This window comes from Herpailurus yagouaroundi, unplaced genomic scaffold (assembly GCF_014898765.1).
Source record: "Herpailurus yagouaroundi ecotype Mexico unplaced genomic scaffold, PumYag 185, whole genome shotgun sequence".
NCBI lineage: Eukaryota > Metazoa > Chordata > Mammalia > Carnivora > Felidae > Herpailurus > Herpailurus yagouaroundi.
Window position 1 is genome coordinate 28,472,680 of NW_024412416.1, and position 19,611 is coordinate 28,492,290.

Here is a 19,611-nt window from a genome sequence, read left to right on the forward strand (position 1 = left end):
GATACTAACCCATTATCGGATGTCACTGGCAAATATCCCCTACCATTCAGCAGTTTGCCTTTTAGTTTTGTTGGTTGTATCCTTTGTTATGCAAAAACTTTTTACTCTGATGAAATCCCAATAGTTTATTTATATAGTTTTGTTTTCCTTGCCTCAAGACACATATCTAGAAAGATGTTGTTATGGCCAATGTCAGAAAAATTACTGCCTTTGTTCTCCTCTAGGACTTTCATGGTTTGAGGTCTCACTCACATTTAGGTCTTTAAACAATTTTGAATTTATTTTTGTATATGGCATAAGAAAGTGATCTAGTTTCATTCTTTTGCATGTAGTTTTCCCAACACCATTTGTTGAAAAGACTATCTTTTTCCCATTTCGTATTTTTTCCCCCTTTGTCAAAGATGAATTGACTATATAATTGAAGCATTGTTTCTGGACTTTCTATCCTATTCCACTGATCTCTATTTTTGTGCCAGTGCCATACTGTTTGATTACTACAGCTCTGGAATATAACTTTAAATCTGGAATTATGATACTTTCAGCTTTTTTGTTTGTTTGTTTTGTTTTTTTTCTCTCAAAATTGCTGTGGCTACTTGGGATTTCTTTGTGGTTCCACACAAATTTTACCATTCTTTGTTCTAGTTCTGTGAAAATGCTGTTGGTATTTTGATAGGGATTGCATTATATCTGTAGGTTGCTTTGGCTAATATGGATATTTAATAATATTTATTCTCCCAATCCATGAACACGAAATATCTATCCATTTGTTTCTATCATCTTCACTTTCTTTCAGCAATATTTTATCATTTTCAGAGTACAGGTCTTTTACCTCCTTGGTTAAGTTTACTCTTAAATATCTTATTATTTTTGGTGCAATTATAAATGGGGTTGTCTAAATATTTCTTTCTGCTGCTTCATTAGTGTACAGATTAGTACAATGGATTTCTGTACATTGATTTTGTATCCTGGGAATATACTGAATTCATTTATTAGTTCTAGTAGTTTTATGATGGAGTCTTTAGGGTTTTCTATATATAGTATCATGTTATCTGCAAATAATCAAAGTTTTACTTCTTCCTTACCAATTTGGATGCTTTTTATTTCTTTTTGTTGCCTGAGTGCTATGGCTAGGCCTTCCAGTACTAAGTTGAATAAAACTGGTGAGAGTGGACATCCTGTCTTGTTCCTGATCTTAGGGGAAAAGTTCTGTTTTTCACCATTGAGTATGATGTTCACTGTGGGTTTTTTATATAAAGTCTGCATTATGTTGAGGTATGTTCTCTCTAAACCTACTTTGTTGAAGGTTTTTATCAGGAATGGATATTGTACTTTGCTAAATCCTTTTTCTAAGTCTATTGAGATGATCATATGGTTGTTATCCTTTCTCTTACTGATGTATCACACTGATTGATCAGTGGTGAGTGAACCACCCTTGCATCCCAGGAATGAACTCTCTGTGTCTCTTTCTAGGTGTTAGGAAAATCAGCTATGTCTCCTGTTCTTGAAAGAAGTAGCTTTTATGAAGAGGTCCTGTAGTGCCACTTAAGGTGTGTCTCCTATATATGTTATGCATGTCCTGCTGTTGTGGCTGAGCTTTTCCTTCAGTTGTCTGCAGTGGCTCTTTGCCTATTGTGGGTACTTGCTTGGTCCCTGTGGTGTTAATGGGCCAGTCTCATGCTGCCTAGGGCTTGAGTTGAGTCAGACTAGGTGTTTGCCAGAGATGCAGTAGCACCAAACTACAGCTGCTTTCCCTGTACTGTCCCCTGAGCTTTCGTTGGTGGGCAGGGCCTGCAGCCAGACTGGTTGTCTGCTCCCAGCCAACTGCTGGGCCCACCGTTTGACTTGTGTGTGTGGTTATCTTTCCCTCTGTCCAGGGTAAGAGTCATTCTGGACTGGCACTGACCCTTGTCAAGGTACTTGCACACTGCCAGGCCTGTGGCACTACCCTGGATGGGCTCTGGCCAAGAGCATATTGGAGGGGAGGAACTGTAATGGCGAGGGGCAGGGGAGCCTGGTATTTGGTGGTATTAGCAAAGTTTGTGCAGCACCAGTCCTCTGTAGGGGGTTCCTGCTATACTGGGACTGAAGTGAGCCTGTCTAGAGGGCGTGGATCTGCTGCAGCACAGAGGGGAGTGGGGTAGCAATGTTAGCAAGTTAGGCAGTAAGTGTCAACATGGTGCTGGCTATACTGAAGGTGGCCATGAGTTTATGCTGGGGGCAGAGGATGGAAATGGTGCCTGCCAGCTCCTTTGTTCCTGGAGAAATCTTCCAAGGATCTCAATCCCTCCAAGATGTGCTCTGAGATGAGTAAACTACTCTCCTTTTCATTTGCCTCTCAGGTGTTTTTCACACTGCTGCTTCTATGCTATATTTCCATGAGGCTGTTGTGCCAGGGATACTGTTCAACATCCTACAATTCATAAGACAGCCCCCACAACAAAAAATTATCTGATCCAAACTGGGGACAGTGCCACAACTATGAAACCCAGCTCTAGCTTAAGCTGATATAAAATCATGGAACTCTACCCTGACACCTTGCCTCCTATAGGAGACTCCCACTTTCTGTTATTAAAAACCTATGAAAAAAGCCTTCTTCATGAAAGGACAGACCACACAAAAAAGTAACATTTACTGTGTACATCTTACATGCTAGGTGATGTCCTAAGCCCTTTGCACATGTTAGCTCACTTAAACTTCCCAATCATCCTGGGACAAGGTCCAGTTACAAACCCCACTGGAAACACTGAGGCCTGAGAGGGCCCATCCAACCTCATTACACCTTCCAGGGTGGGTCATCCAGAACCTGTGTTCTGAAGCCCCAGCCGTGCCAGTGGTTTGATGTGGATACCAAACCTGCCACAGTGACAGCTGTCACAGTATGCATTACCTGAGGGGTCCCCAGTCTTTCAATCAGAGGGACAAGATGCAGTGGGGCGTACTTTGATTCTAGTCTTTTCATTTTGGCATCAAGTCTCTCTCCCTCTGCAGTAGAAAAAAATATTTTAATTTTTTTTTAACTTTCTGTTCCTTTGCATGGAAAATGATTGCTGAAGTTTAATTTTGTCAAAGAAACACATGAAGATTTCTTAAAATTATACACATAGATTCTCTGAACATTGTTTTAGAAAACTGGTTCATTTGATATTTTAACTCAAAATGACAGAACTGATTTTCTGTTCAACATTCATTTTTTTAAACACTAAAAATTATAAATGTAATCAAAATCAAAGAATAGTACAAAAACTCTCTGTACCCATTTGTTATAATGAGGATCAACTCGTGCCACTCTTGTTTCATAGATATTCAATGTCCCCTGCTATTCTGAAGCACATCCAAGATATACCGTTTTAGTCTTAAATATTTCAATTATTCAATATTAACTTAACTATGTTACATTTCCAGTTACCTTCAGTTATGACTGAACAGGGACCAAACTCAAACAAAACTAGCACTGAGTTCTCTGGTCACAAAGACCACGTGTCACCACTCAACACTGCATAGGCAATCTGGACTCCCTGGTCAGAGGCACAGAAACTCACCTTTCACGTGGACTCTTGGCAAGATGTTCTGAAATGGGGCTGCATGCAATAGGTCACACACTTCTTCTAAAGACTACAGCAAAGGAACAGAAGGTTGCGTTAGGAAGTTTACCTCACCGCAAAGACAGACAGAAGTCTGGTGCTGAAAACAAGATCTATATCTTTGCCATTTTAGTGTAAAATAAATAGTCTAAGCAGCACTGTGCAGTAGAACTCTCTGGAATGATGGAAATGTATTGTTTGTGCTATACATTTAGTTACTAGCCACATGCGGCTAGTACACCTGAATAACTGAATTTCAAATTTTATTTACTTTTGCTACCTGCCTCTTAAGTTTGTAACTGAGTTATAAGACTTTATAACAAGACACCACTGCATAGACAGGAGGAAGGTGCTTCCTCTGTGAGCAGCACTAGAGGCAGAAAGAAAGGCAGCATCATTCTTGCACCCAAACCAAGTTCTGAGTAGTCATCTTGAACCTGCTTTTGGAACACAACTCTTTTAAAGAGGTAATAAAAAGAAGACCCATTCTCCAGAATATTGCAGTGTAGAGGTAGAGTTTACTTCTAATATCACAAGAGTTGCAGAACTAAAAACCCACCACGAATCTAAAGGTGGTCAAGAACAGGGCTTATTTCCAGAGACTGAAGGCTCTTAAACCACAAAAAAGGGTCCCTAAGATTGGTGTGTTCACCATGGGGCAGGCAGAAGAGGTGAGTAAGCTCTCTCTCAATCTACATCAGGCTCTCCACAGACCCTTCTCCTGTATACCCATCTTAAAATCTTATAATTATACAATAATTAAAAAATATATTAAACAAAAGAACTATTAACAGAAGGTCAAGACATATACCAACTGATGCTATTTTCCCTTCCAAGGACCTCCCCAGATGATGGCAAAGGTAAGACCAAGAAAAGGAAGATAAGACTTTCTGTACTTATAAGTGAGTGTCCTATGGTCACCTAACATAAATCTAGTGCAGCAGCCAGTTAGCTGTGACCTGTTCAACCAGGAGACTGACCCCTCCACACTCTGCCTTCTATTCCTGAGGCCAGCACCAAAGCATGAGCTCTTCATGCAGAATATATGTAGTAGAAGCCACCTCTGGGCCAGTGCACCCAGGACCTGTTTGCTTGGGCCTTCTATTCTAGGCGAAGAAGGTGTGGAGGAGAGAAGAACAAGATAAAAAAAAAAAGGGACATGATCAGATGATGATTGCATGGTACACAAACACATAATGGAGTGTGATGTCAATGGAATAATGTGCAGCTCAAAAAAGATAAGAAATGTAGAGTGATCTCCAGGATATATTTACTATCGAGTGAAAACAATAATGAGGAGATGAGTGAATGGTCAGAGTGTCAGGGGGTCAGTTGGAAGCTGACTGACTGCAAGAAAAGTACTCAGGGAAATGGATGGAGGATGGGAAACTTTGACAAGGGACCATAGCTACCAGGTAGGATGCTGGAGGCAGAGCCACACACAAGGAGAGCTGTGCAGGCAGCAAAGTAGCCTACAGGCCAGCAATACCATTCAAGACAGGTGGTTCATCCAGCTGTGCTGTTTCCAGGTGTTATTGCCAATGAGCTCAAATTTCTGCCCCCAAACCAAAGCAAACAAACAAACAAACAAAGTAAGAACAGCTATAAAAACAATAAAAACTAAAGACTATAAATATAAAAACTATTGTTAAAAACTATAAAAACTACCATTAAAAACAAATAAGCAATGAAAACTATTCTAAAATCAAAACTATTCTAAAATTTAAAAAAAAAACTATTCTAAAATAAAAAGTTTAATGGAGGCACAGCTAAGATGGCAGAGTAGCAGGGGTCCCTAGGCTTGTCTCGTACTTCGAACATAGCTAGATAAATATCAAATCATTCTGAATACCCAAGACATCGATCTAAGGACTGAAAGAACAAACTGCACAACTAGAGGGAGAGAAGAGTCCACCTCAAGGGAGGTAGGAGGTGCAGAGACATGGTTTGGGGAAGAAACAGATCATGGGTGCTGCAGAGAGGAGGGAGCCCTGGTCAGAGGCAAGAGAGAGGCATACACAAGGTATACACAGGCCTTGAGGCATACACAAGGAAAACACTTCCTCAAAGCCACTGGCTAGGAAAAAAAGAGAGGCTGATTTCCTTTTTTTTTTATTTTTTTTTAACGTTTTATTTTTGAAACAGAGAGAGACAGAGCATGAACGGGGGAGGGTCAGAGAGAGAGAGGGAGACACAGAATCTGAAACAGGCTCCAGGTTCTGAGCTGTCAGCACAGAGCCCGACGCGGGGCTTGAACTCACGAACCTCGAGATCATGACCTGAGCCGAAGTCGGACACTTAACCGACTGAGCCACCCAGGCGCCCCGAGAGGCTGATTTTCTTGAATTTCTGCAACCAGTGGGGCTCAAAGACTGGAGTGTTGGTCCATTGTGTGGCTAGTATAAAGCTCTGAGGGTGCTGCAGTGCTCCTGTAGAGAAGACAGGAGGCAGAAGGCATGATCTGAGGATCCCGTGGACCGAGCTGGGAGAGACCGTTCCTCCTTCTTGGAGCGCATCTGAGAAAGGTGGCATTGCCTCTCTAGGGACAAAGGAGTGGAGGGCATCATTTCCCTCCCCCACACCTCAGCATAGGCCCAGGGATACCTGCTGAGGGTGGCTAACCTGTACACTGGCTCTTTAGTGTACTTTACTTAAAACCCCATCCTCCTGCACTTTGTACAACTATCCTTCTGGAACAAACCTGCATCAGTCCTGGTGTGGCAAGACCCTCCTCAAGGGGATGAGTGCAGATCTCCGCCATGCTAGGTTCCTAAAGTTTGGAGTTTTAAAACTCAGTTGGCCTGGCTGGGATAGAGCTCAAAGTATACTGCACTGCTCCAGGCAGGCAAGCAACTTGGACCCAGACAGTGTGAAAGCAGCGATCTGAAGGATGCTTGGGACACACAAGGAGAAACTGCTCCCTCCTCTGGGAGGGCTTCTTGAACAGAAGCAAGCATGAACTCCCCTCTCTGGACAAAGGAGCTGGCTGGAGCCATTTCCTCCCCTGCCCCTCAGCATAAACTAACTTCAGTAAATACCACAGCGTCAATACTGGCTGCCTAAACTGCTTACACCAAGCTCCACCCTCCTGTGCTATGCTGGTAGTGCTTTTCTTGGGCAAGTATGCCTAAGGACCAGCGCCGCTGGCCTATTCTCCAGAAGACCAGCACAAATTCCCACACACACTATGTCTAAGGACCATGGAGTTCTACAAAGCTTTAGCTCTAGTGGAAATAGAATCCAGTCTCTTTTAACAAGCAGGCAAGAGCACACCAAGTTAAAAGTTGCTATATTCTGGCAATGGTCCAGACTTTCCCCACCGCAGGCAAGGAGAAACTGCAGAGAACTGACCTGAAGGAAAGAGCAGCCGTAACACAGCAGCACAGTGCATAAAATATGCACCAGAGACACTTCTTGAAACACTAGGCCCTGGACATTATATGACCTCTTCTTCATAAAGCCATTAACTCTCAGGAGCAGGAAACATAACGGCTTTCCTAACACACAGAAGAAGACAGAGAACTAGAAAAAATGCAAGACAGAGGAATTCATCCCAAAAGAACGAACAAGAAAAGGTCACAGCCAGGGATCTAATCGAAACAGATATAAGTAAAATGCCTGATCCAGAACTTAAAGCAACAATCATAACTAACTGAGCTTAAGAAAAGCATCGAATACACCAGGGAGTCCCTTACCACAGAGATAAAAGAGCTAAAAACTAATCAGACCAAAATGAAAAAATGCAGTAACTAATTATCAAAACTGCCTGGATGTAATGACAAGGAGGGAAGAAGCAGAGGAATGAATAGGTAACATAAAAAAATACAATTATGGGAAATAATGAAGAACAAAAGAGGGAAAGAAGTATCATGGATCACATAGAGAATTCAGTGACTCCATAAAATGTAATAACATTGATATCATAGGAGTCTCAGAGGAAAAGGGAGAGAAGGGGGCAGAAGGTTCATTTGAGGAAATTATAGCCAAAAACCTCACTAATCTGACAAATGAAACAGACCTCCAAATCCAGGAGGCACAAAGAATTCCCATCAAAATCAACAAAAGCAGGCCAGCACCAAGACATATTGTAGTTAAATTTGCAAATAATAGAGACAAAGATCCTAAAAGAAGCAAGACAAAAGAAGTCCTTAATTTACAAGGGAAGACAAATAAGGTTAGCAACAGATCTGTCCACAGAAATTTGGCAGACAAGAAAAAGGCATGAGATATTCAATGTGCTGAATGGGAAAAATCTGCAGCCAAGAATACTCTATCTAGCCAGCAAGGCTATCATTCAGAATAGAAGGAGAGATAAAGAGTTTCTCAGACAAACAAAAACTAAAGGAGTTTGTAACCACTAAACACCCCCTGCAAGAAATATTAAAGGGGATTCTTCAAGTGGAATGAAGGAAGAAAAGTGACAAAGACTAAAAAGGAACACAGACAAAAGAAATTAATAAAATGGCACTAACTTCATATCTATCAATAATTATCCTGTAAGTAAATAGACTAAATGCTCCAATCAAAAGACAAAGGATGTCAGAACTGATTAAAACAACAACAAAAAAACCCGGACCCATCTATACAACTGCCTTTCATAGCTCACTGTAGATCTAAAGACATCTGCAGATTGAAAGTAAGGAGATGGAGAGACACTTACCATGCAAATGGATGTCAAAAGAAAGCCAGAGTAGCCATACTTCTATCAGACAAACTAAATTTAAAAAAATATTTTTTTAAAGTTTATTTTTCAGACAGACAGAGCAAGCAGGGGAGGGGCAGAGAGAGAAGGAGAGAGAGAATCCCAAGCAGGCTCTGCACTGTCAACATGGAGCCTGATGAGGGGCTCGAACCCACAAAATGCAAGATCATGACCTGAACCGAAACCAAGAGTTGCACGTTTAACCAACTGAGCCACACAGGCGCCCCAAGACAAACTAGATTTTAAACGACTGACTGCAAAGAGATGAATAAGGGCACTACATCATAATAAAGGGGTCTATCCAACAAGAAGTACTAATTGTAAATATTTATGGCCCCAACTTGGGAGAAGCTAAGTATATAAAACAATTAATAACAAACATAAAGAAACTCACTAACAGTAATACAAGAATAGTAGGGGACTTCAACACCCCACTTATAACAATGGACAAATCATCTAAGCAGAAAATCAACAAGGAAACAATGGCTTTGATGACACACTGAACCAAATGAACTTAACAAACCTATTCAGAACATTCCATCCTAAAGCAGTAGAAAACATTCTATTCAAGTGCAATGGGACATTCTCTAGAATAGATCACATACTGAGTCACAAGTCAGGTCTCAACAAGTACCAAGAGTGAGATCATACCATGCCTATTTTCAAACCACAGTACTTTGAAATTTGAAGTCAACCACATGAAAAAATTTGGAAAGGCCACATACATGGGGGCTAAAGAACATCCTACTAAAGAATGAATGGGTCAACCAGGAAATAAAAAAAATAATAAATGAGGGGCATCTAGGTAGCTCAGTCAGTTAAGCACCAACTCTTGATTTCAGCTCAGGTCATAACCTCACGGTTTGTCAAATCAAGCCCCACAGTGGGCTCTGTGCTGATGGCGTAGAGCCTGCTTGGGACTCTCTTTCTCTCTCTCCCTCTGTCCCTCCCCAACTCACGCACTCTTTCTCTCTCTCTCTCTGAAAATAAACTTAAAAACATTAAAAAAAATTTAAAAAAAAATTGAAAATTAAACAAATACCTGGAAACAAATGAAAATTAAAACACAATGGTTCAAAACCTTTGTGATGCAGGAAAAGCAGTCCTGAGTGAGGTATATAGCGATAGAGGTTTACCTCAAGAAGCCAGAAAAATCTCAAATAGACAACCTAACCTTATACGTAAAGGAGCTAGAAAAAAAAAAAAATGAAGCCTGGGGTGCCTGGGTTGGTTAAGCAGTTGGTTATGCAGCGGACTTCAGCTCAGGTCATGATCTCGCAGTCCGTGAGTTCAAGCCCCGCGTCAGGCTCTGTGCTGACAGCTCAGAGCCTGGACCCTACTTTGGATTCTGTGTCTCCCTCTCTCTCTGCTCCTCCCCTGCTTGTGCTCTATCTCTCTCTGTCTCTCAAAAATAAATAAATGTTAAAAAAAAAATTAAAAAAAAAAAAGAAGCCTAAAGCCAGCAGAAGGAAAATAATAAAGATTAGAGCAGAAATCAATGATATAGAAACTAAAAAACCCCCCAACAGAATAGATGAATGAAACCAGGAGCTGCTTCTTTTAAAAAAATTAATAAAATTGGTAACCCCCTAGCCAGACTTACCAAAGAGAAAAGAAAAACAACCCAAGTAAATGAAATCACTAATGAGAGGAGAAATCACAACCAACACCATATGTATACAAAAAATTATGGGAGTATTATGAAAAATCATATGCCCCCAAATTGGGCAATCTTGAAGAAATAGATAAATTACTAGAAACTACAACAACTAAAACAGGAAGAAGTAGAAAACTTGAGCAAACAATATCCAGCAAAGAAATTGAATCAGTAAGCAAAAATCTCCCAACAAACAAAAGTCCAGGGCCAGATGGCTTCCCAGGGGAATTCTACCAAATACTTAAAGAAGAGCTAACCTTTTCTTCTCAAACTATCCAAAAAAATAGAAACGGAAGGAAAACTTCCAAACTCATTCTATGACTCCAGCACTACCCTAATTCCAAAACAAGACAAAGACTCCACTTAAAAAGAGAACTACAGACCAATATCCCTGATGAACATCGATGCAAAAATTCTCAATAAAATACTAGCAAATCGAATCCAACAGTACATTAAAAGTATCATTCACTACAATCAAGTGGGATTTATTCCAGGGTTGAAAGGGGAGCTCAATATTCTCAGGTCAATTGATGTGATCCACCACGTTAATAAAAGAAAGGATGGGAAACATATGATCCTCTCAATAGATGCAGAAAAAGCATTTGACAAAGTACTGCATCCATTCTTGCTGAAAACCCTCAACAAAGTAGGTTTAGAGGGAACTTAACATAATAGAGACCGGCCATCTATGAAAAAAATCACAGCTAATATTATCCTTAATGGGGAATAACTGAGAGCTTTTTCCTCTACGGTCAGGAACGAGATAGGGATGTCAACACTCAAGACAGTTACTTAACATAATACTGGAAGTCCTAGCCACAGGAACCAGATAACACAAAGAAATAAAAGGTATCCAAATTGGCAAGGAAGAAGTCAAACTTTCACTATTTGCAGACAACATGATATTCTATGTAGAAAACCCAAAAGACTCTACCAAAAATTTGCTAGAACTGATATATGAATTAAGTAAAGTTACAGGATACAATATCAATGTACAGAAATCTACTGCATTTCTCTACACCAATAATGAGGCAGTAGAGAGAGGAATCAAGGAATCGATCCCATTTATAATTGCTCCAAAAGGAATTAGATACCTAATAAACCTAACCAAAGAATTAAAAGATTTGTACTATGAAAACTATAAACCAATGATGAAAGAAATTGAAGATGACACAAAGAAATGGAAAAACATTCCATGGTCATGGATTGGAAGAACATACATTATTAAAATATCTATACTACTGGGGTGCCCGGATGACTCAATCGGTTAAGCATCTGACTTTGGCTCAGGTCATGATCTCGCGGTTGATGAGTTTGAGCCCCGAGTTGGGCTCTGTGCTGACAGCTCAGAGCCTGGAGCCTGCTTTGGATTCTGTGTCTCCCTCTCTCTCTGACCCTCCCTCACTCAGGCCCCGTCTGTCTCTGTCTCAAAAATAAATAAACATTAAAAAAATTAAAAAAAAAAATCTATACTACCCAAAGCAATGTACATGGAATGCAGTCCCTATCAAAATACCACCAGCATGTTTCACAGTGCTAGAACAAGCAATCCTAAAATTTTTATGGAACCACAGAAGATTTTGAATAGCCAATGCAATCCTGGAAAAGAAAACCAAAGCTGAAGGCATCACAATTCCAGATTTCAAGCTATATTACAAAGCTGTAGTCATCAAGACAGTATGGTGCTGGCACAAAACAGACACACAGATTGAAGGAACAAAACAGAAAACCCAGAAACAGACCCACAACTATATGGTCAACTAATCTTCAACAAAGCAGGAAAGAATATCTAATGGAAAAAAAACCAGTCTCTTCAACAAATGGTATTGGGAAAACTGGACAGCAATATGGAAAAGAATGAAACTGGACCACTTCCTTATAACATATACAAAAATAAATCCAAAATGGATGAAAGACCCAAATATGAGACAGGAAACCATCAAAATTCTGGAGAACACAGGCAGTAACCTCTCTGACATCGGCCAGAGGAACTTCTAACTAAAGGCAAGGGAAAAATTAACTATGGGGAATTTATCAGTATAAAAATCTTTGCACAGCAAAGGAAACAATCAACAAAACTAAAAGGCAACCAACAGAATGGGAGAAGATACTTGCAAATGACATAGGTATCCAAAATATATAAAGTATCCAAAATATATAAAGAACTTATAAAATTCAACACCCAAGAAACAGATAATCCAGTAAAAAAATGGAAAGACCTGAACACACATTGTTCCAGAGAAAACATCCAGATAGCTAATAGACACATGAAAAGACGCTCAACATCATTCATCATCTGAGAAATAAAAATCAAAGCTACAATGAGATACCACCTCACACACCTGTCAGAATGGCTAAAATTAACAACACAGGTGGGAATGCAAGCTGGTGCAGCCACTCTGGAAAACAGTATGGAGGTTCCCCAAAAAACTTAAAAATAGAACTACCCTACGACCAGCAATTGCACTACTAGGCATTTACCCAAGGGATACAGGTGTGCTGTTTCGAAGGGACACATGCACCTCCATGTTTATAGAAGCACTATCAACGATAGCCAAAGTATGGAAAGAGCCCAAATGTCCATCGATGGATGAATGGATAAAGAAGATGTGGCGTGTATATATATATATACAATGGAGTATTAGCAGTCAAAAAGAATGAAATTTTGCCATTTGCAACTACGTGCATGGAGCTAGAGGGTATTATGGTAAGTGAAATTAGTCAGAGAAAGACAAAAATCATATGACTTCACTAATATGAGGACTTTAAGAGACAAAACAGATGAACATAAGGGAAGGGAAACAAAAATAATATAAAAACAGGGAGGGGGACAAAACAGAAGAGACATAAATATGGAGAACAAACTGAGGGTTACTGGAGGGGTTGTGGGAGGAGGGATGGGCTAAATGGGTAAGGGGCACTAAGGAATCTACTCCTAAAATCATTGTTGCACTATATGCTAACTAATTTGGATGTAAATTTTAAAGAATAAAAAATAAAATAAAATAAAATCCTATTAAAGGAGCAGAAAAAAAAAGAAAAAAAAAGAATGTATATCCTTTCCCATATATATATATATATATATATATATATATATATATATTCATTCCCCTGTAGCTAAAAAGCTTCAAAGTTCTTCAGAGCAATCTAAAAGGCCATTTCTCAGGCTACAGTCTTCAGTAAAACAAAGAATAAAGCATCTGCAAACTTAAAAAAAAAATTAACACAGGAAAGAAAAGATGTTGGTGAAGATGCGGAGAAATGGGAACCCTCTTGTACTGTTGGTGGGAATGCAAACTGGTGCAGCCACTCTGGAAAACAGAACGGAGGTTCCTCAAAAAGCTAAAAATAGAACTGATCTATTAGAATTGCCTATGATTTGGCAATTGTACTCATAGGTATTTATCCAAAAGATACAAAAATAGTGATTTGAAGGGATACATGCACCCTGATGTTTATAGTAGCAATACCAACAAGAGCCAAACTATGGAAAGAGCCTAAATGTCCATTGTATACATGTCTGTATATAGAACAAACTGAGGGCTGCTGGAGGGGAGGTGGGCAGGGGGATGGGCTAAATGGGTGATGGGTATTAAGAAAGCACTTAATTATGACTGATGAGCACGAGTGTTGTATTTAAGTGATGAATCAGTAAATTCTACATATGAAACAAAAAAAAGAAAAAGGAAAAGGAAAAGAAAAAGAAAAAGAAAGAAATAAAAAGGAAAAAAGTTTATTAGACACACATGCATAAACTAAAAAACACCAAAACAATACTACCCAGGTTGGGTTTAAGGAGCAGAATTTGAAAATAGAATGAAACAAACAAACTTCAGGAAGCTACATGTATCTACCCAATGCATGAATTCAGAATAAAAAAGATCAACATTTTTGGTTACTGAATCAAATCCTGGTGCCAACTGGGACAACTACTGCATGGCCACATATGGACAGGCCCTGGAGGCCCCCACCCACATACTTGTTGCCTTGGCAGTTGGGTCACAGTTACCCCGCTTTTCTAATGTGACAATCTGATTCACCCTTAATACCTCCATTTATAATAGTGAGAACCTACACAAATACCAAAACTTATTTTTTACCACCTTCCTTGGAGAGACCACTAAGAAGAGATCAGTGTCTAGCGTCTTCAAACCTGCCCCTGGGTTTGATGGGACTTGGGCATAATCATCTGAGATAGATTGAGAACAACAGCCATACCTCCTTCCACCATGGGAAATTCTCCCCTAGTGGACATACTGCAAAATATAACCTCCTACTTCCAACAGGACAAAAGCCAACACCACAAAATTCCTATCTGGGACTGAACCTGGGAGCAGACGTGCCCAACACAGAACATGTGGCTTCTCACCACTTCCACGAGGTGCACTGACAAGGGGATCTGGAGAAGGGAGAAGTGAAGGGGTGACAGTAAGCAAAGGGCCTGAGGAAGGGTGGTGACAGGCATTTTTATAGGGAAGGGCTACCACGTCCAGAAGAGAGCCATGCATGGTGTTCACTATGCCTCAGGCATGGGTCACAGAATCTGCCATGAAAAACAAAACTGCGGGGCACCTGGGTGTCTCAGTTGGTTAAGGTACCAACTTCGGCTCAGGTCATGATCTCACAGTTTGTGAGTACTAGCCCCACATAGGGCTCTGTGCTGACAGCTCAGAGCCTGAAGCCTGCTTCGGATTCTGGGTCTCCCCCTCTCTCTGTGCCTCCCTGCTCACACTCTGTGTCTCTCTGTCTCTCAATAATAAATAAACATTAAAAAAAATTTAAAAAAAAAAGAAAAACAAAACTGCACATGATTAAACTGTAGATGATTGTCTTTTTATTCATTGTTTCAGAAATATTCATACACTCATAAGCCAAAGTTTGCTTTCAAGTCAACTGACAACTACTAATTAACATCTTTTCTCAGTGTCCAATACTATGCTTGTCACTCAAAGGAACTAAGCACAAGAGTATACACTTGAGATACAGGCCTAGTCTCAGAAGGGAGAGAACGAAGGGGAGCTGTGTCAGCTGGCTGCTAGAGACCCAGCACTCACCAGGCACCTGAGGCCCAGGGGATTCTTCCACTGCTGAGGCACCAATCCCCACTGGATTGTGGTGAGGTCTTTAAGAGTGCTGAACAAGTCTCAGAAGGGATTTGCTAGTCTTGAGAGATTTGCAACAGGCATAATTTAGGGATCTAGGCAGCAAAGATCACATGGGTTTCCAATTTCTCTGTTTTAAGTTTCTAATACAGCATTACACTCTCACACTCCAACCAAAAGCCAACAAATGTCCAACTGTTGCCCTAAAAATGGGTATGGACTGCTCCTTTTAGTTGATGAGTTCTGTCCTTCCAGCATCAAATACCAGTGGTTCTATAATTCTTTTATGTCCGTATAAGGCCTCCTGGACATGTTCTATTTTGTAGGTGAAGAAAAGGTTTTGACCATTTATCGTATTTCCTAAAAGCACAGCTGGATCAGGAGAAAAATCAGCCTTCTAATGGTTCTCTGCCAGTAACTAATGTCAATTCTCTAAGGCAGTCCTCCCTCAGTAAAACTTGGGGCTCCCTGCCATAACTCAATGCCAGTGACTAAAACGCACCTTCAGGTTTAGATACATATGGATGAGAGAGATGGCACTTTATACTGTGTGGCACTATGTGTTCAGGAAAAGTCACACATATTAAATATATAAATATTAAATATTTAAACTTCATGATAGATTATGATTTAAAATAATTCTTTTTAGCTTATCTGGTTGTAAAAAATTCACAAAATATTGTAGTATAAGATTCAGTTCTCCTTAATATGTTCCTGGAGCGAGGCTGCCCTGGACATCAGCTGCTTGCTCCCTCTACAGGCAGCCTACCTGCTCTTTGCAGAATTGCCCAGCCCACCAAGTGACTCTGGTGGGTTCTCCACCTCATGCTGTCACTCCTGCTGTGGAAGAGGATAGCACATGAGGGGCTGCTCACTCAGAGTCCATGCTGACTTGCAGATGGCCTGGGGTTCCCCCTCTGTGTCACACACATGGAAAGGGTCTACCCAGGAATACAGTAACAGAGGGTAAAGTCAAAAGATGCAGGTCCTAATGGGAGGCCATCAGCTCCTGGAGGTATCCACATCCAACCCTGGACTCTCTGACAATGTATTTTCTTTTTCTTTTTTTTTTTAATTTAGGTGTAAAGTGGCCAATCCAGTGGCTCAGTCCTTAGAGTATGGTAGTCTGGCTGCCATGGCCTGAAATGTATATAGGCACCCTGGTCCCGGTCACTCTAAAGCATGACCCTGCCTCTGTCAAGCTCCCAAGGTCCTGAAGACAAAAGACTCCTTTAAGAAGCAACACAGCAAAAAATCTCCCCAAATAGGTATAGAGATGCAACACAATTAACACTGAAATGTCATGCTTTTTCAGTACATTTGGCAAACTGATACTTTAAGCAAAGCAAAAATGTATGAAGAGGCAACATACCCTTGAAGAAGAATATGGTAAGGAAATATGTCCTGTCAGGTAGCAAGACTTAAGTGAGAGCTATCAGGAATAAGACAATGTGTTGTTGTGCCATGGACATAAACATGACCAATGCATGAAGGTCTGCAGAAAGGACATTGCAAAAGCCTGGACACTGACCAGTGCATCCACAGAAATATGGCAGATGACAGTGACATTGCAGATCATAAAGGAAAGGAGGGGTTCTTCAGCCACTGGAGGAGAGACAACTGATTAGCTCCACAGAGAAAAAAGAAACTTCATCCACTCTTATCACACACAAAAACCAATTCCAGGATTATAAACTTAAATCTAGAAAACAAAACTTAAAATCTTCAGTTGAAAATATAAGGGAGTATTTTATGATTCCCTAGGTAGGAAAGAACTTTGTCAAAAAGATATGAAAAGGGGGTTGCCTGGGTGTCTCAGTTGGTTGAGCGTCCAACTCTGATTTCTCACAGTTTGTGAATTTGAACCTTGCGTTGGGCTTCACGCTGTCAGTTTGGGATTCTCTTCCCCTCTGTCTACCCCTCCCCCACTTGTACATGTTCTCTCTCAAAATAAATAAACAAACAAACAAAAAAAAACAAATTAAGAGTACCAGTTTATTAAAAAAAAAATCACCACTATCAGAGTGAAAAGACACCACAAACAGGGAGAAGTATTTGCAATGCATGTAAAACACAAAGGATATACAGGAGCTTCTATAAAGCTAGAGAAGAATGGGCAAAAGACACAATGAGGATTTAACAGAATAGGAAAAACAAGCAACAAACGAAGATGCCCACCTCCTTAGTCACAACAGAGAGAAAACCAGAGTAAGGCCACAAGAGTGTGTATGTTACAGTCACTAGGTTTTCCAATTCAGAATGGTCAGTTGTCATGAGGGGACTGAGAGACAGGCTAAATGACGCCACAAGGAGGCAACCAGTGGAGAGAACAGGTGTCCCCCTGTGCAATTTCTCAGTAATAGTAAGCTTCCAGAATTTGCTCTATTATGCTACCCACCACAATAGTCATGGGACATTAATGTAGCTTTTTAAACATAAAGTAATTAAAATTCAACCAAACTTAAAAATCAGTTCTTCAGTCACACTAAGCCACACTTCAAGTGCTCAATATATCAAGTGGATATAGAATTTTCCATCATGCAAACAGCTCTCCTGGGCAGTAGTGCTTTATATCCTTACATACATGTCCCATGTTTGTTTAGGTATAGCAAATACTACATATTAAAATATTTCCACAGTGCTCACATAGAACATTCTTAAATGATGAACTACACTGCATTTTTGTTTTTCAGTTGCAGGAAACAAATTCAAATTAAAGTCTAAATAGTCACACACAAAAAAATGGTGCTTTGTAACACTCCCTTTTTACCCCCATTAAATAACCCCAATAAATCAAGCCTCTAAAAAATTCTTTTTTCTGTCACCTATGGGGAATAACTCTACATGGCCTGGGGGTTGGCTAGGCTGAGCACTCACCAGACTCTGCTCGATGAGCAGGCAGAAGAGGACAGCATTGCCCACCTCCCGCAGATTCTGGAAGCACACGGTCTTCAGCTCCGCATACTCAACAATGTCCTTCAGCTGGTGGTGGAAGAACTCTAGGATGCCTGTAGTAGCAGAGAGTGAGTAAGGGGACTGGGGAGGTTGGAGGCACAGCCTGGGCTCTACGGCTGGGAGCATCTGTGCTGGTCATGAAACATCCTCTGACACTACCATCGTGCCTGCTATGGAGATGGCCATGTGTCCCCTGACCCCAACATCTTCCTTGCAACAGTAGCCTGTCCATCACCTGGGCCTTGGGACTCAGCTCCAAAGCCTCTTTCTCTGTCAACCCTGTATCTTCTGAGGAGGCACATTACAAGAATAAAGGAGAAAGACCACATCATCATCTCCAGCAGAGGCAGAAAAGGTCTTTATAAAATTCATTATCCCTTCTCAGGCATAGGTAGAAAGGGATGTACTTAATCTACTAAAGTACATCTACAAAAGCCCTGCAGCTAATGTCATGAGTCTCAGTGGTGGAACCTGCATTCTCTCTCTCTGAGCCCCAGAGCAAGACCACACATTTTCATCACTGTCCTGGAGATCCTGCACATTGTGATAAGGCACAAAAAGACACCAGGCATAAACACTGGAAAGAAAGCTAATATTCCCTAATTTGATCTATACATTCAAATGCTGACCCAGTCAAAAGTCCACAAGCTGACTCCAAAATTCACGTGGTTACGCAGAAGACCTAGAATAGCCAAAACAACTCTACAAAGAACAAAGTTGGAGACTTAACAGTTTTCAAACCCCTCATCCCAACTGTCAGGTACCAACTGCCATTTTGCAAGGATCCCCAGGGCAGTTGGACCTGGAAGCTGAGTTCCCCTGTCCTTCCCCTGGTGATCTTCAAGGTCCCAGTGCTGTGCAAGAGTCAGGGGTTCAGAATTCAGAGCCCCATCACCCATCAGTGATTAGGCGGCATTGCCCCTCTCCCCCATATCTTCCTCACCCAAGTGTGATGATTCCAACACACCTGCTCCCAAAACAAAGGCTGGTTTGTTTGTTCCATTGGAAACAACCAGGCTTTGATTAGGTTCGTGGCCTCCTCCCACCTGGGGAAAGGAGATCCTACCCTTATCAGTAATTTCTGACTTGATATCCTGCACTGAGGTCTGAATGTTAATGCTGTCCCTTCTGTACTGCACTCCTGGGGAGGTGCCCATACTCACCAGGAGAGCCATATTCATGACGGGGCAGGCGGCAGATCTTGGGCATCACCTCCATCAGCGTCTTCACGTACTGCAGGATTGTGCCTTGCAGCTGTAGGAGAAATAGGCTGCATCAGCCACTGGCTGTCACTGTCTCAAAGGTTGTGAGTGGTGCGTGGGGCTTCTAAAAGGGAGTCTGTTAGTAAAACACATGGTAATGACCAGGACTGAGAATCACTTTGGCTGGGAAAGGAAATCCTATCCACAGAAAGAAAACAACCTCCACCAGAGTGACTTTACAGGAGTAACTAAATGCTTCTTCTAAAACACAATTCTTCTTTCAGGAGACAAGTGGCCTGAGGTATGACAGTGGGAGGGCAAGGAGCTCTAGTTGTATCTATCTGTGGTGAGTGTGGTGGCTCTGAAGAAGTGACATCCTCATGGGGCAGTTTCTGTATTCCTCTGACGGATT

At 41.0% G+C, this 19,611-nt stretch overlaps 1 protein-coding gene across 5 annotated transcripts in view; it reads right to left on the bottom strand.

The window, feature by feature from the left end:
• The window catches only part of CYFIP1 (cytoplasmic FMR1 interacting protein 1), a 133,493-nt gene that overhangs the window by 4,925 nt on the left and 108,957 nt on the right, over nt 1-19,611 (bottom strand). For all 5 annotated transcript variants that reach the window (XR_005796292.1, XR_005796291.1, XM_040493896.1 and 2 more), the window contains exons 25-28: nt 19,161-19,251; nt 17,920-18,050; nt 3,540-3,612; nt 2,888-2,982 (exon numbers count right to left, since the gene is read on the bottom strand). Coding sequence is in view for 3 of the 5 variants with exons in the window: in XM_040493896.1 (XP_040349830.1) it covers nt 2,888-2,982; nt 3,540-3,612; nt 17,920-18,050; nt 19,161-19,251 (390 nt within the window). In the remaining 2 variants the exon portion in view is untranslated. The remainder of the gene's footprint in view (nt 1-2,887; nt 2,983-3,539; nt 3,613-17,919; nt 18,051-19,160; nt 19,252-19,611) is intronic.